This window comes from Caretta caretta, chromosome 2 (genome assembly GCF_965140235.1).
Source record: "Caretta caretta isolate rCarCar2 chromosome 2, rCarCar1.hap1, whole genome shotgun sequence".
NCBI lineage: Eukaryota > Metazoa > Chordata > Testudines > Cheloniidae > Caretta > Caretta caretta.
Window position 1 is genome coordinate 76,540,116 of NC_134207.1, and position 15,824 is coordinate 76,555,939.

At 43.8% G+C, this 15,824-nt stretch overlaps 1 protein-coding gene across 2 annotated transcripts in view; it reads left to right on the top strand.

Annotated features, from left to right (window-relative positions):
* The first annotated feature begins 743 nt into the window (after positions 1–743).
* Positions 744–15,824, top strand: part of KLHL14 (kelch like family member 14) — an 84,959-nt gene continuing 69,878 nt past the window's right edge. The window contains exons 1-2 of one of the 2 annotated variants that reach the window (XM_048840553.2): positions 744–913; positions 2,425–3,396. In XM_048840553.2, coding sequence (XP_048696510.1) covers positions 2,468–3,396 — 929 coding nt within the window. In that variant the 5' untranslated portion in view covers positions 744–913; positions 2,425–2,467. Of the gene's footprint in view, positions 914–1,340; positions 1,503–2,424; positions 3,397–15,824 lie in introns of those variants that run through there. The other variant, XM_048840552.2, reaches the window with a different exon arrangement.

The following is a 15,824-nucleotide window of genomic DNA, read 5'->3' on the forward strand; positions in this document are numbered from 1 at the left end:
CAGCCAGGGGGAAGGCAGAATACAAATATAGTGCAACCTGAATACAACGGTATATACACAGACACACACACAAAAAGTTTGCATATTGCACAGGGCGCTTGAAGATCATAAATCTATGCATGAGAAAGATGTAGTGGAAATTTTTGGGGGGATTAGAGTTTATTTTTGTCATCTCTGTGAGACAGCTACTCATTCATCCAGATCACAGCTAAGAAAAAAGCTGGTCACAGAAATTAGCAGTTTCAGCTCAGCAGCAAAGTCGCCAGCCTGTGAAGGCAGAGAGAAATTGACTAATTAGCAATGCGCACTAAAACTTGACGGTTCTTTATAGAGAGAGAGGGAGAGAGGGAGGGAGGCAGAGAGGAGGGGGGGGGCTAGCTTTTTCCCCTTCTTTCTTCCAAAGATGTTTGAAATCGCAGTCATTTACGCTCGACAATTTTTACAATAGCCTTGAGCCATAATTTTGCGAGTCTCTCCAGCATCCATCCCCCTGTATGGTCTCTCTCCACTGGCCATGCACGACCGTTTCTCTCCCCAACCGTGGATTTCCTATTACTCTCGTTACGACTCACTGAGCCCCAGGCCCAAGGATAATGATGTGTTGTTTCTTGGTAGCATAATTTGTCACACGTACATTTTTTCTTCTTCTTCTCTTGCAGAAAGCTCTGCGCTCTCTCTCTCTTTCTCTCTCTCTCTCCTTCTCCCTCTCCTACATTTTCTTGCTGTTGCTAATTCATGGTGATCAAATGATGTACGACAAAATAAATTGTAAAGAGTGACTGCTCCGAGTTGGGAACCAGAAGGTTGGGGTTTTTTTGGAAGGAGCGATCAAACCTTTAAAAAGGAAGGACAATTGATTTTTTTGGGGGGGAGCTTAAGTGAACCTTTACTTTGGCCGCTGGTTGTGGAGCAGGTAAGTTTCTGGCCTTGTGTCTAGCCGTCTGTGTGTATTTTCTTGTGTCTTCTGGTTTGTTTGTTGGTGGGGAGGAGCGGGGTGTATTTGTGTGTGTGCTGGCGGGGAGTGGGGGGGGGGGGAGTTGTGTAACAAACGCCTTTGGAGAATAAACTCCCATTGCAAGAAATGGGCAAACGAGGAAGAAAGAAGGGGAGGGAAAAGGAGGAGGAGGAGTGTGTGTGTGTGTGTGTGTTTGTGTGTGTGTGTGGTTGGGGGGGGGCGGGCGGGGGAGAAATGACCGGGTCCACTTAAAGGGAGAGGCTTGTGGAGATTTCTTAAACCCATGCTGGAAAGGCAAAGGGGGGGGGCGGTGTTCAGCCGGAGCGGGGCAGGGAAAGTGGCTCGGGCGACCTCTTCCTCCCCCCCAGTAAATAGGGGAAAATATAAGGAAAGCAGGTTTCAGAGTGAGGAGTGAGCGGCCGCGCTGCAATGGAAGGAGCCGGGCCCGGGAGGGTCCCGCCGAGGAGCGGGAAGAGCAGTGGCGGGCTCGGCTCTCTCGGAGGCGGGATGCGGCCAGCCCCGGTCCCCGTCTCTCCAGCCCGCGAAGGTGCCGTATCAGGGTCCCACTCGGCGCTCGAGCCCCGGCCCCAGGCGGCGCCTCCCGGCGCAGCGGGGTGTCTCCGGGAGTGGCGGGGCAGATGCCAGCGGCTCCCCCCGGGCTCCCCCCCCCCCAACTTGAACTTCCCACAGTTCGCGGAGTTAAAAAGCGGCGGCGCCTCCTGCCCAGAGGCGAAGAAACCGGAGGGCCGGACAAGCCCCGGCTCCCCCCGCCCCCGCCAACCCTCCTCCGCCTGCCCGGCGCCGGGCTGCCAAGCCGCGCAAGTGGAGCGGCGGGAGCGCGGGGCAGCGCCGGCCCCCGGGCCACAGACGCGCGCGCGCGCGGGCTGCAGCGGGGCTAAGCGGAGCCCGGCGCTATAGAGCCGCGAGCAGCAGAAGGGAGGGAGAGCAACAGGCTGGGCAGGGGGCCGCCGAGGCTGTATTGCCGCGCTGGGCTGACGCGGGGGGAAGGGTTTTTTCTCAGCCAGCCCGTGGCTAGTTTCTCGGCGCATCGCAGAGTTTTCACATTTGAAAACAGCCCCCAACTCCTCGCTCCTCCCCTGGAAACAAGCACGATTTGCAAACTGTGTGTGTGGCGCGGGGGTGTGGGGGGGTCCCCAAGCCGCGCGCCTCCCTGCCCCTCTGCTTCCCTCTGCTCCCTAGTTACACAAGCCCTGTGCATGGAGGACAAAGCCCCCGCGCCAGGCACCGGCCCCAGGAGCTTGTGCAGGGTCCAGCTCCCAGATGCACCCGGCGCCAGCTTGCTGCTGCTGTGCATGGCTTTAGGGTCCTTGCTCTGGGGAGGGGGCGGCTGAGTGGAGTGGCTCTTGCGTTGCAAACATGCACATCTAGCAATGATGAGTGCTCCAGGCCTGCTGTAAAGCTCTGTGTTTATTGTTGTCCCCTTCCCTTCCCCTGCCTCCTTTGCCCAGCTTGGAGGAGGGTTTAAAGGCAGGTGCGTTGAGGCTGCTCGCCATGTCCAGATCCGGGGACAGGACCTCCACCTTCGACCCCAGCCACAGCGACAACCTGCTGCATGGCCTCAACCTGCTGTGGAGGAAGCAGCTCTTCTGCGACGTGACCCTGACGGCCCAGGGCCAGCAGTTCCACTGCCACAAGGCCGTGCTGGCCTCCTGCTCCCAGTACTTCCGATCCCTCTTCTCCAGCAGCGGCGGTGGCGGCCACCCCCAACCCCTGGCGCTGGGGCCGGGCGCTCAGGACGGGCTGGGCCTGGGGGCACCCCCCAAGGAGCAGCAGCAGGAGGAGCCGGGCACCCCTTCTTCCTCCCCCGAGGACAAGCTGCTGGCCAGTCCCAGAGCCATCAACAACCTGGTGTTGCAAGGCTGCTCGTCCATCGGGCTGCGCCTGGTGCTGGAGTACCTGTACACGGCCAACGTGACCCTGTCCCTGGACACGGTGGAGGAGGTGCTGTCGGTCAGCAAGATCCTGCACATCCCGCAGGTCACCAAGCTGTGCGTGCAGTTCCTCAACGACCAGATCTCGGTGCAGAACTACAAGCAGGTGTGCAAGATCGCCGCCCTGCACGGCCTGGAGGAGACCAAGAAGCTGGCCAACAAGTACCTGGTGGAGGACGTGCTGCTGCTCAACTTCGAGGAGATGCGCGCCCTGCTCGACTCGCTGCCTCCCCCTGTGGAATCGGAGCTGGCGCTCTTCCAAATGTCCGTGCTCTGGCTGGAGCACGACCGGGAGACCCGCATGCAATACGCCCCGGACCTCATGAAGCGGCTCCGCTTCGCCCTCATTCCGGCCCCGGAGCTGGTGGAGCGGGTCCAGTCCGTGGATTTCATGCGCACCGATCCCGTCTGCCAGAAGCTGCTGCTGGACGCCATGAACTACCACCTGATGCCCTTCAGGCAGCACTGCAGGCAGAGCCTGGCCAGCAGGTAAGGAAGGGGGAGCTGGGGAAGCTGTATGGAGGACAGTGGCTGGCAGGTGGGAGGGGGTGATTCAGCCACGAACTTAGTGGTTTTCAATAAATGCCTGGAGGGGTAAAAGTTGAGTTCAACCTGAAAAGATCCAACAAAGGAAGAGAGGTGGGGTGAGGTGGGGTGAGGGGCATGCAGCGGGGAGGAGGGAGCCCCCTCTAGCACACCCACACACTGAGCTGGGGGCGGGGGGCAGACACAGCCACAGGTATCGGATATAAAACCCACAAGCGCATTAGAAAAATGCCAAGTGTGTTACACCCGAAAGGAACAAAAACGTGGGTAGTGTTGTTGACCCATTAGTTATGATCTGTGCGGTCAGTTTGATATGGAGTGATTGTGCTGTGCAACTAACGTTTCTAGAAGGTTTTGCTATAGCCCTAGCTAGCTGTACCTCTTTGTAATATTTTAACCTACCTTCGACTCCGGAAAAGGACTTTTGATTAATGAAGTGTCACATGTCTTCAGTGTCATCTTGTTTAGTACAAACCAGACAAAGATGGACATGAACGATTGCGGTGCTACCCTTTTCCCCCAGCCCTGCCAAACAAACTTTGTTTTGTTCCCTCCCCTTTTCTCAGTGATCAGAGAAGTTGCTTTGATGCCGAAGTTGATGCTGATCTGTCTAATATCTGAGAGCAAAATGCTTCTGTCTTTTAAAATCTCTCCATTCATTTATGAAGCTAGGACACGTCTGACGGGAAACTGACTAGGGTAAAGAGAGGGAGGGGTAATTTCTCACTGCATACCACTGTCAGTACTGGGTGGTTGGAAATACAGCAAAGTGGAAAAGATACTATGCTGTTTTCCAGACACTACAACACCCTATAGTTTGGTATTTACAAAACTATTTTTAGAGGTGTGTATTGCAAACAGGATTACGATTTAGTAGCTGCCTCTTAAAATATAATGTGGGAAGAAGACTGTATGGGCAAACAGCCATGATTTACTAGCATCAGTTTTAAATCCTATTATGAGCTCCCAGGGCTGTTTGCATTAGGAGTTAGTATCTTGTCAGCTTCCCATCTTTCTATTGTGGTAATCACCACAACTCCATAAGATATCACGCCTAATCCATAGCCTTAAAGTGTAAACGTTAGATTTGACTGTGCATGTAAAGATTCATAACTTGAGAACTTCTTGTAATTATTATAGGCCATTTCCCCCCAATTCTATCTCTTTAAAGAAGGGGATGCATCTTCAGTACAATACGTTTTAAACTATAATACATATATTTAAATCCTATTAATTGATTTTTGTAAGAAGAATTGCAGTTATACTTGTTCTGATATTATTGATGTTCAGATAAATTCCATATTATGCATCAAAACTTGTGACTTCATAATGTTTATATCTATGACATCTCAGTTATTTTCGTGTTAATGAGGTAATGAATCCTGATGTAAAAGACTGACAATGTGAGGTTAGTGTCAGGAGGTGAAAGCATTCCATATAGTTTAATGAGTAGTTAGTAAATAGAAACTAAATTAAAAGGATATTTGAGGGGTTTAATTTTTCTTCCCTTACATGTATACTTCATTTTGTTCAAAAAATTGAATGATATAAAGCAAATACGGTGACACAGTATTACAAAAATCAAAGCATGTTTAGAAGATTTTGCTCTGCATTTTAACTATTATTAATATTAAGTGGACTATTATTAATACCTGGTATTCATAGGAAAGAGTGGTATAATATTAAGATTTTAAATGACATGATATTTTACTGTTAATGCAGACTATTTTTTGAAAATCTAATTTTAGTATGTACCCAAATGATTTAGCTTTAGAAATACTACAAGTGCCTTCTTTTATTATCTCTGTTTGTCTGTTTTAGGGATTTTTTGCACCCATCACCAAAGTATCTAAATGATTCCCATTGGTAAATATTGGAATAAAAAAAGAATACAAACACTTGTAGCAAAAATTATTTCTGGTAAATATCCTTAGATTTCAACATTCAGAACAGTTGACTTTCAAAATGGAAAATCCACTACCTTTTTCAGTCTAGATTCCACACACAACCCTGGGGCATGCTGGGGCTCATGTCCTGGTGGATTGCTGAGATACCAGGCTGTTTGGTTCAGTGAAGATACCTTCCAGCTTCACTGGTCCATATCATTTGAAGGATATGTAGTGGTGTTCTGACCACTGACTGCTTACAAGTGTCATGGATGCTGTAAGAATCAGATACTCCTGGTGCTGGAAGCGGTCTTTTACTTAAAGCAGGAAAGTACATAAAGGATTGTACTTAACAGACTTAAATTGGCTCCTAAATGGCAGTCGTTTAATTGGCTAAGAGAGACTATGAAAATCATTTTTTTAATTTAGAATAGGTCTGGGTATTGTTGATAATATTCCAGACATCCTTATATTAACTTTAAAAGGTGAATAACACACTGTAACATTCTCAACTTTAACATATGTTTAGAAACAGTATTGTAACTAGCTTCTGTTTTGTTTTGAGAATCACAAGTGGTATGTCTAAAACATTTTAAATCTAATTTTACAAACATACATACAACCTTTCATGAAGTGTTAAATATTAAAGTACCAAAACAAACTAGGATACAGAATGCATTTTGTGTATTTTCATATTTGGGACTGGATTGCAGAGCACAGAATTGATAATGCTCAGTCAAGATCCATTGTTGTGTCTTGATGATCTTAAGGTCACCTCATTGTTCCATCAGATTGTACTGATCCACACATGCCTTTAAAAATCCAGATCCCTCTCTCTTAGCTATACTGGCTCTGAAGTTCTGACAAGAGTGAAAACTTATCTACTTACTTTACTGACTAAATATGACTCAGAATACATACAAAGCACTGGTCTATTGCATAAGAAGTACTATTGTACCTAGTGAAATGAAAGAAATAAACAAGGACAAACTTATACACCTATCCAGACAAGCTTTTGCTGTCTGCTAGATATAGTTTTGCTAAAACTATGATATCTGATAGGCTTAACATTCAGTGAACATGTTATTTTTAAGAAAAAAGATATGGCAACATTTTCTGGAATTATGAATTTGAAAAATAATATCTAAAAATTACTGAACAGTAAAATAAATGGATGGAAAAAATATTTGTAGGATTGTCAAAGTTCACTATGGTTTCCTGGGAGCAATAATAATCTTAATAGATTAGAACTTCAAAAAAAATGATAACAAAGGTTATTCAAAAAGGATTCATGGGTCTTTAAGAGATAAGTTACTCCCTATGTACACTAAAGTTTTTAATTACTGAGAAGTAAACAGCACAGTGACATAGACATCTGCTTGGTAAGCATAGAAGAAATCGGGAAGATCCCACACACACTAAAAATTCACCTGATAACTTTCTTCCTTACTTAAAACAACACCTTTGTCTCTAATGTACTACTTGAAAATTATAGCACACAACTACTTTGGAATTTGACCTAGTCACATTTCTTAAATTCTCACCAAGTAGAAAGAGTAAATGTCAGAAAGCTTAACATATGGTTGTTTTGCTTTCAAAAGTAGCTACATAAAAATGGTACCATCTTACTTAATAGAGCTGTCCCTTGAATGTATTCTGAGTCATATCTATTTACTTTACTGCCTAAAATAAGTTTTCACTCTTTTCGGCACTGCAGAGCCAATATAGCTATGGAAAAGGGAATGAGTCCAGTTTGACATTCATGTTGGATTTTCAGGAGTCTCAGTTAGTAAAAGAAAACAGATTTCCACCTATAAACCAAGCAGATTCTTTCTGGAAGCCACAGAGACAATAAAGATGGAACCTCCCATAATGACTTTTTTCCAAAGTTACCTTTCAGACTACAACTAAACTGTAATTTTAAAGAAAGTTTAAGAGTAATATTCCCATTAAACACTGTGGTATGCCAGAGGCTTGATCCTGCAAGGTGCTGAATAATCAGGCTGTGATTCAGCAGAGCACTTAAGCACATGCTTAACTTTATTCTGATATCCCTTTTACTGATTTTGCGCTGGTCACTTCTCTGACTTCTTTGCTCCTGATGTAGGCCCTGGTTCAGGCAGGTACTTAAGGGAAAAAATTAGTGGGTGCTCTGCACCCACCAGCAGCCAAGGCTTGAGGCAGCCAATCAGGGCCTAGCTGGGCCAGTATAAGAAGGGCTTCTAGGGAGTAGCTGGGTAAGTCTCACTCCAGCCTTGGAGTGGGGAGTATGTAGCTGCCTGGGAGCAGAGCAGAGCAGAGCAGAGCAGAGCAGAGCAGAGCAGAGCAGAGCTCAGCTCAGCTCAGCTCTGGCCTGGTGAGTCCCCAGGCTGAGGCCTTGCTGAAGGCCAAAGGAGGTACTGGGGCTGCAGGGAGACAGCTGGGCCAAGAAGGGCAGCAAGTCCAACCCCCTTGCTGGTGACGAGTGGCCATTACAAACTTTAGTCTGCCTCAGAGAAAGGGGGCTAGATGATGACTGGCAGTAGCCACTGAGGCAAGGTGGATATAGGGGTTTGGAGTTCCCTTGGAAGGGGAGACCCAGAGTGTGGGGGTACTGGTGTAGGCAGCACCCCAAGGAATGGGGCACTGGGGTCTGGGATGGACACAGGGCCTGAGGTAGGAGAGACACTGGCCAGGAGGAGGCGCTCCAAGTGCTGGAATTGAGTTAATTCTTGGACAACCAGCAGGAGGCACCACAGCGGTGAGTGCTCTATGGGCTACAGGCCCGCTCACAAACTTTGGGGATTCCTAGGAGATCCACCTGAGCATTCAATGAGACCTTCTCCCCACAGTGGCCCACTCCTTCAGAACACTGCTCTAACTGCAGTTGCCCCAGAAATTCACCTAAAGGAGGAGCCCCATCAGTAAGGAGGCTTCATGGAACAAGCAGAGGCAGGCTGTATTATCTTTTACATGTTAGTACTATGGAGCCAGAGGGAGGAGGCTATGCATGTCTCCCAGTTGTACTGGTGTTCTGAGTGGGAATCCCCCCGAAATCCATTCTTCTGCTGCCCTTTCCCCAACATGCATCCCAATCCCATGGAGGGTAGAGGTAAGGATGGCTGAAGGAGGATAGCCTCATGCACGTGTTTCTTCCTGCACATGGATCTTGAAGGCAGAGAAGTTCCTCAAGGAAGGAAGGAGAACTCTGAAATTCTGAATCTGTAATTATTGGCTATTGTAAATGAAAAGTCTGCCTCAGTAGAATCATTCAACTCCATATTCAAGAGTGATAACCAGCCTGGATATTTGTGAGGAAAAGCTGAAGATAGAAAATAAAATCAACATCTAATGTTTTTTTCCCCAAGAAAGAGATCTGAGTTCTGTAAAACACACATTGAGGGAAAATCCCAGTAAAAATAAGATCACTATTTGATAGTTCAGATAAGTCTTAGAAAATGGAGTGAAGTCCCTCTCTATCCCAAAAAGTGAATGCAGCTTCATCCCTGACAAAAGTCATGATTATTCTTGCACAGCAAGATATTCTCCCAAAAGAAGAAACATATGGGAAGTTAGAGGGGCCCCTTAGGAGAAATTTTGGGCTGGAGTCCACTGTAGAGCTGGTTGGGAATTTTTCAGCAAAATGTTTTTTCTCTGAAAAATGCTAATTTGTTGAAACCAAAACTTTTTGCAGGAGTGGGTTAGTTTCAATTAATTTCGTCACTCATAAATCCACTCCATTTAAGGCAACTTCACTTAAAATCAGAATTTATCAAAACAAAATATTTTGATATTCTCTAAACAAAGATTTCAAAAAGATCAAAATGAAATGTTTCAATTGACCTGAACCGATTTTTTTATTATTACATTATTTATTTTATAACTAATTTATAATTTATTATTATAAAACTAATAACTAATAATAATTTATTATTTATAACTCACTAAAAAATTTCAAGTTTGACTTTTTGTCCATATTCAGGGTGGGAACAATCTTGAAATCTGTCTGGTAAGCCATTTCCCATCTAGCTCTACTCACCACTGGCTTTGCCCATCCAGCTCCTTCTTACATCCACCACTGGCTTTGCCCATCCAGCTCCTGTAACAAAATAAAATATATAGAAGTTTCAAAGGATAGGAAGTTAAAATCTATCATCCAAAATACTTCTTGGCATCATTTTTCGTAGCTGAGATAATCACTGGATCCTGTAACTTCCCTTAAGGACCATAGCACCCAGTATTGTCGCTAGTAGATATCTCTTGCTGTGTCCTTGGAAGGCAGACAGCCAACTTTGAAGAAATATTATCACCTGCCAAGTTTGAAAGAAGCAGACTGTTCAGGGAGAAGCTGGGAAAAGTAGAAGCTGATGCAGCAGACAAAAAAATATAAATAAATAAAAATGTCTTTCCTTCAGAAACCTGAGAGGAAAAGTAGATAACTAACCTTAAAGGAACAGACAGCTCTTTTAGAGCTCCTGTGGGACTCGGGGAGAAATTTTAGAAAGAGCTCAGGATACAAGAGAAACACGTTTAGGATCAGAGGCAATGGAGGAGACAAATCAAGCCAAGATCACTTCTACTCAGATAACAGCAGTAATTCTCATTTCCTAAGACCAGCTTCCTAATGAAAAGGAACCATAGATAGCAAGAAAGAATAAATTGAGGTAGAGTACCCCAACAGCCACATACTGTTATGAATCAGGCTGTAGTCAGTCTTACTTAATGGTCAGGGCAGGAGATTGGCCTAGTGGAGGAGAGGTGACCAAGTCTAGTGGCAAGAGCCCAAATCAGGAGCTGAGATACCAAGTCCAGGTAGTGAACCATTGTCAAGAGCTAGGAATCAGTAGTCAAGCATCAGAACCAGATTATTAGCTGGAGCAGGTACAGGAGCAGGAATCTGGAACTCTGAGCCAGGGGGAGAAAACCAGGGGTGGATCTAGGAACACAGAGCAAGAGGCAGGAGCAGGGAAGGAGCTGAGAGTAGGGAGCAGGACCAGAAAAATGGCTGCAGGCATGGAACACTATTAAGCAGCCAGGGACCCTCCCCTGCTGCAGGGTTTAAGGGTGTGTCTGAAGGCAATGAGCTGGGTCTGGGTTCAGCTGTGGGGACCCTGACACATACTTCCAACATTGTAATCAAGCAAAGGCCCATATCATCAGGAAACTTAATAACATTGATAGATCTTTTAAAGGTCTACATGCCAATAAGACTGGCACGGAAGGATTCTATTATTCACTTACTAAGCTAAACATTGTGAGTATAAGTTCCTTCCACTGAGATCAGATTGAGTTCCTCAGGGATTCATTGGGTTGTTAGTAGACACGGTTGCAAAGCTCAGGTCTCAGTGAATTTACAGATACTGGTGCTTGGATGACTTTCTAGTGTGGATATAATCATAGGAGTATAGGAGCAAGTATAGGAAGTGACTAACTCAGCAGCGACAGAAATACAGAAACATGGATTCATAATACATTTCCACAAAAAGAAGCTGGTTTCAACATAGTCATTGACACAAGATGAGAGATGCCTTTGACAGAGAAAAGATTCAAGAAGATAAGTTTGGCTGGCCATTCACAATGGAACACGGGCAAAGAAAGCATATATTAGTGTCTGTCTCAAGCTACAAGGAACAGTGGTTTCAGGTACTGATATAACAACCTTGGCAAGATTCCATATGCGATAACTACAAAGATTCTTTATGAAGAGCTGGTACCAATCTCTAGTCAACATGAATAATAAGCTAGTAATGCAAGGAGACAATGATGAAAAGGTCATTATTGGATGTTCCTCTGACAGAAACAGTAATAATGGAGGCCAACCTTCAAGGACAGCAGCCCATACTTAGTTCATATAACAACACAGGGGATCTAGCCGCCAAATGAGAAGATATTCAATCTGAGTGTCCTGGAACTAAGAACAGAGAAGCCTGCTATCTTAACTTTTCAGAATCAACTCAGAAACCATCACAAGTTAGTAACAACATGAAACCAAGCAGTGATTGCATTAGTAAAAAAGTCTGAAAGGTATTCAGAACTCCGGGTCACCTCAGGAATCATTAGTCTTAATAGACTGGGTGGAAATTCCATATTGACAATCATATAGGAAATGTACATAAAAGAAAACAAACATTTTAAAAAAGCATACTGGTTAGCAGGCAACCTCATCAACAGTGCTTTAATCATGAAATCTTCAATCATATTTCTCATTGATACAGTCAACCTCAAGTTAGACTTCTGCTTCCAAGGTCAATCACAAGACAAAGATTAATTTTTTTTTCTAGGAATGAGTATCTTATCTCTTATTTATTTATGAAGTACTTATCCAGTGCTCTGTGTGCTGGACAAAAATGAAATCATTTCAATAGATCAAGAGGATCACAAACAGACATCAGTCCCCACAACAGTTTACTCCCCCAGCTTGTTGTTCTTAACTGCCCCCAACCTCTACCCAATGTCATACACCATTTCCTGTCCCAGATCCCCAAGCCCTCAAATAGTCTGCAGGTCAATCCCCAATCAACCCTTCCTCTCCCAAGGAAATGAATGGCGAAAAGGTTATTTCTTGGAGTCATCAAATGCAGGCTTAGACAGATGTAGCTATTAATTCTACTACAGTATATACGGTATATTGTCTCTGGGTACTCTGCTAAGCAGGCCTATACAGAGAATAAAATCAGAAAGAATATCTACCATCTTCATGGCATCAAACTGAATGAGAAGACTCTGTTTCTTAGACTCAGTGATGACATCAGTGGGACCACCATTCAGTTCCTCATAGATGCCTCCTCCTAAGGAAAGGAATATGTTGGAAAAAAAAATTGTTCTAACCAAATCATTTATGGGATATTGTTGTGTAAGGAACCTATAGAGCACACTTCAGGATTTGACTAAAATTCATATATTGGTATTGAGACAAGAACTGTGACCCTAAGAAAAAAATATTCCCCACATCCCAGACTTCCTACAGAAGGGCGTGCCCTTAGGGCACACTTTGAGTACTCTAAAAGTTTAGACCCTTGCTCTGCCAGTTGAAGAAGAGCTCTGTGTAGCTCCAAAGCTTGTCTATCTTACCGACAGAAGTTGGTCCAATAAAAGATATTACCTCGCCCACCTTGTCTCTCAGTTATGTTAGGGTCAGATAAAAGATCCTAGATACATATACATCCCCAGTTAGTTTCTGAATCTAATAAAGCCTATCAATAAAATTGTGTCCAAACCGAAACTTAAATTTGGTGTTCCAAACCGTCAGTAAGCCCACATTTGAACCTCTGTATCCTGGTATCTTCTGTCTGTTAAATGAATGTTTCTAGTCATGTTTACCTGTGAAATGAGAGGGTCAGCACGGGGTATGTTAGCCTTAGAAGACCTTATATTGCATTCCCACAGCATTAAGGTAGTTCTTAAAACATCCCCGCCACTTATGTCCAATGTCAATTCACCAGCCACAAGAGACTGTCTTCCCAAATTTCAGCCCTAAACCGGAGCATGAAAAAGGAAAGCTGTGGTGTAAATGTGCTGTGAAAAGAGTTCTCAAAATGCCCATAAAGAGTAAAAAAGAGATGGATGAAGCCTCTGAACTTATTTTGGTTTTGTATCTAAACTGCAAAAGACAAAAAGCATCAAAGTAAACAATCTTCAGATGGCTCATATCTTGCATTAAAAGAGGCTGTATAGAACTTGGCAAGGTGGTTCTTTAGGGATTTATAGCAAATTCTGCAAGACCAATACCCTCATCCAAGAGGATGGCCACAGCAGCAGAAGAAATTTGCAGTGCAGCAATCTGATTCTCTGTTCGGACTTTTGTTAGGCACTATGAACTGGACACTGTTCCATTCAGATGCATCTTTTGGGAAAAAAGTTTTCCAAGAACTGTCATGGACACAGTGGGCCAAACTAAACCCTGGTGTGACTTCATTTAAACTAATGGACTAATAACACATGGGCTGAATGAGGCTGTATTTTTAACTTTTAGGTCAAATCTGAGCCTTAAAGCAATTATTTGTTTATACTGGTAACTAACCCAGCTCATTCTGCCAGTATCATTTCTTAGGACTCTTACTACTTATTATTTTGAACAGTGCTAGGTTGGCCTATATAGGCCCCATTCAGAAAAGTACATAATTGACTTCAATGGCATTTAAACATGTGCAAAAAGGTGATCGTGGCTTACTGAACTGGGGGTCACATTTTTTAGCTACTAATTTCTGTTCTTTGATTGACATAACCACCAATCTGGATCCCCCCTAAACTGCATTTTTCTTAATTACTTTTAATAGCATATAAAATATGTGTAAAGAGTTAAGATTGATATTTCTGGATTTTATTCCAATCTATTCTTTAAACATTAATATGATGTTTTCATATTCAGTTTGGAATCTTTCAGACCTGGAATAGGTGGGGTTTTCCTTCCTTCCCCAACAGAGAGGCTTCTGAACTGCTATGAGTAGCTACAGAGATGAGGAAAGCCCAGCAGGGGGTGGTTAATCAGAAAAAATTAAATCAGCAAGGAAGATATTTTCCCTGGTATTGTTTTACTTTAACATGGGGATGGCAGGACTGCATACTTGCTTTGGATGGGGACTTTATGTCAGGACTTCTGAGTTCTGTGCCTGTCTCTACCACTGCATAATGATGAGCAAGTCATTTAGACTATATCTATTTTACACACCACTGGCAGGGCAGCATGTAGGATATGTGAAACTTCATGCTGTTGTGAAAAGCAAGAAGCGTCCACAATGCGGTGGATAGCTACACGTGTCAGTGAAATACTCAGGCAGCAGGGAAAGGCTTCAGTAGCTTCCTGCTGGCAAAATCTTTCACTGCAGCAAGGAAACGGTCTGGCAGGGAGGAGGCACTGGGGAAACCCCCCTGCCAAAGCTTTTCACTGCTGCCAGAGTCTTTACCTGCATCAAGGAAAGGCTCAGTAGCAGGGAGCTACTGAGCCTTTTTCCCTGCCTTCCTCCTGCCACAGTCTTTCCCTACTGGTGAAGTCTGTTCCTGTGGAGGGGAAAGGTTCTAGCAGCAAGGAGGCAGCAGGACACTACACTGCTAAAAATAGCAGTGTAGATGGGAAGGTATGGCTTAGTTGAGCCATGAAGGGTATGTACTCATGTGCATATCCACACCCATCAGGCGTGTCTTGGTTGTACTCGCCTAAGTTGTGTGTCACCAGCTCCACTGCAGTTATACCTGTGCTAGGGTGGCTACGGAACACGCCGCCAAAAGAAGAATGCCGTGTAGGCATGCCTTTCGGCTAAAATTTTCAACCCGTGAACGTAAAGTTAGCTTAGACTACTAAATCAGTGGCCAGGTTTTCAGAGATGCTGAGCACTTACAGCTTCCTTTGACGTCAGTAGGAGTTACGGGAATTCAGCATCTTTGAAAATCAGTCCACTCATATAGGTGTTTAAAGATATAGGTTTTTGTGCCTGACTTGAGACATCCAAGTTTTAAAATTTTGGCCTTAAAATATTTTTGCTAGACTTTACACACCCTGAAATAGGTAAAATAAATTCCACATGGCTTGGGGTTCGGTGAGTCTTAATTAAGGTTTATTAATTTTTTTGAGATTTTCATATAGAAGCAGCCATCTCTGTGAAAATAATAATAATAATAATAATAATTAACAGGAGTATGTGTCTGCATTGGGTGGAATAGACCCCGTGGAGCCTGGGTATCAAAAAACCGTTTACAGGAAAAGTTACTTAGAGTAGCACATATCAGCTTTTAATACTACACAAGCATGTCTGCTACGGTCAACAACATTTCAACGGCCCCAGGTTGGGATCTACTAGTATTAACTAAGTATCAGCGAATATAAATAGCCATATGAGTGTGAATGTGAATCACATCCTATTAATATGTCATGTGACATACAATACTATGAAATATAGACTATAAAAAGAAAGTTTCAGTTGCAACCTGAAGTGTTTCAGATGATAATTGCATATTATCAAAATAACAAATCAGTAGCAATGTAATAGGGAAAATATCTCTCTTAGGGTTCTGCTAGCAATCACATGAGCTTTAGACTCTGCTTTTATCTTCCTGTTTTTATTTAATTACATTAATGTTTGAAAATAGGTTACTGCCTATGAACAGTGAGATGTTTCACGTCTCATGTGCGTGTAGGTTAACATTCTGCTGTAGTACTGTCACTGGATGTAATATCAAACACAGTTAAAGTATGATCCAGTAAATAAAAATACATATTTCAAAACCTAGACTAGATGCATTTACTCCAAAGATAAGAAAAGCACCTTTGGATCTAGTCTACCAAGCCAATAAAGCATGCTTTATAAAGAAATATCGACACTTGTATTTACCCGATACATTGGAATGTTTCTGAACATAAATCAATTAAATAGTGCACGTTTTAGATAAAAAACATAGTAATTATCTGAAAGATCCAGATGCTTTCCCTCAAAAAGATCATGGCTACTGAATTCATACGAACTTTTATAAAGCTATTCTTATTTACCTCATTGACTAAAACATTTTAAAAAA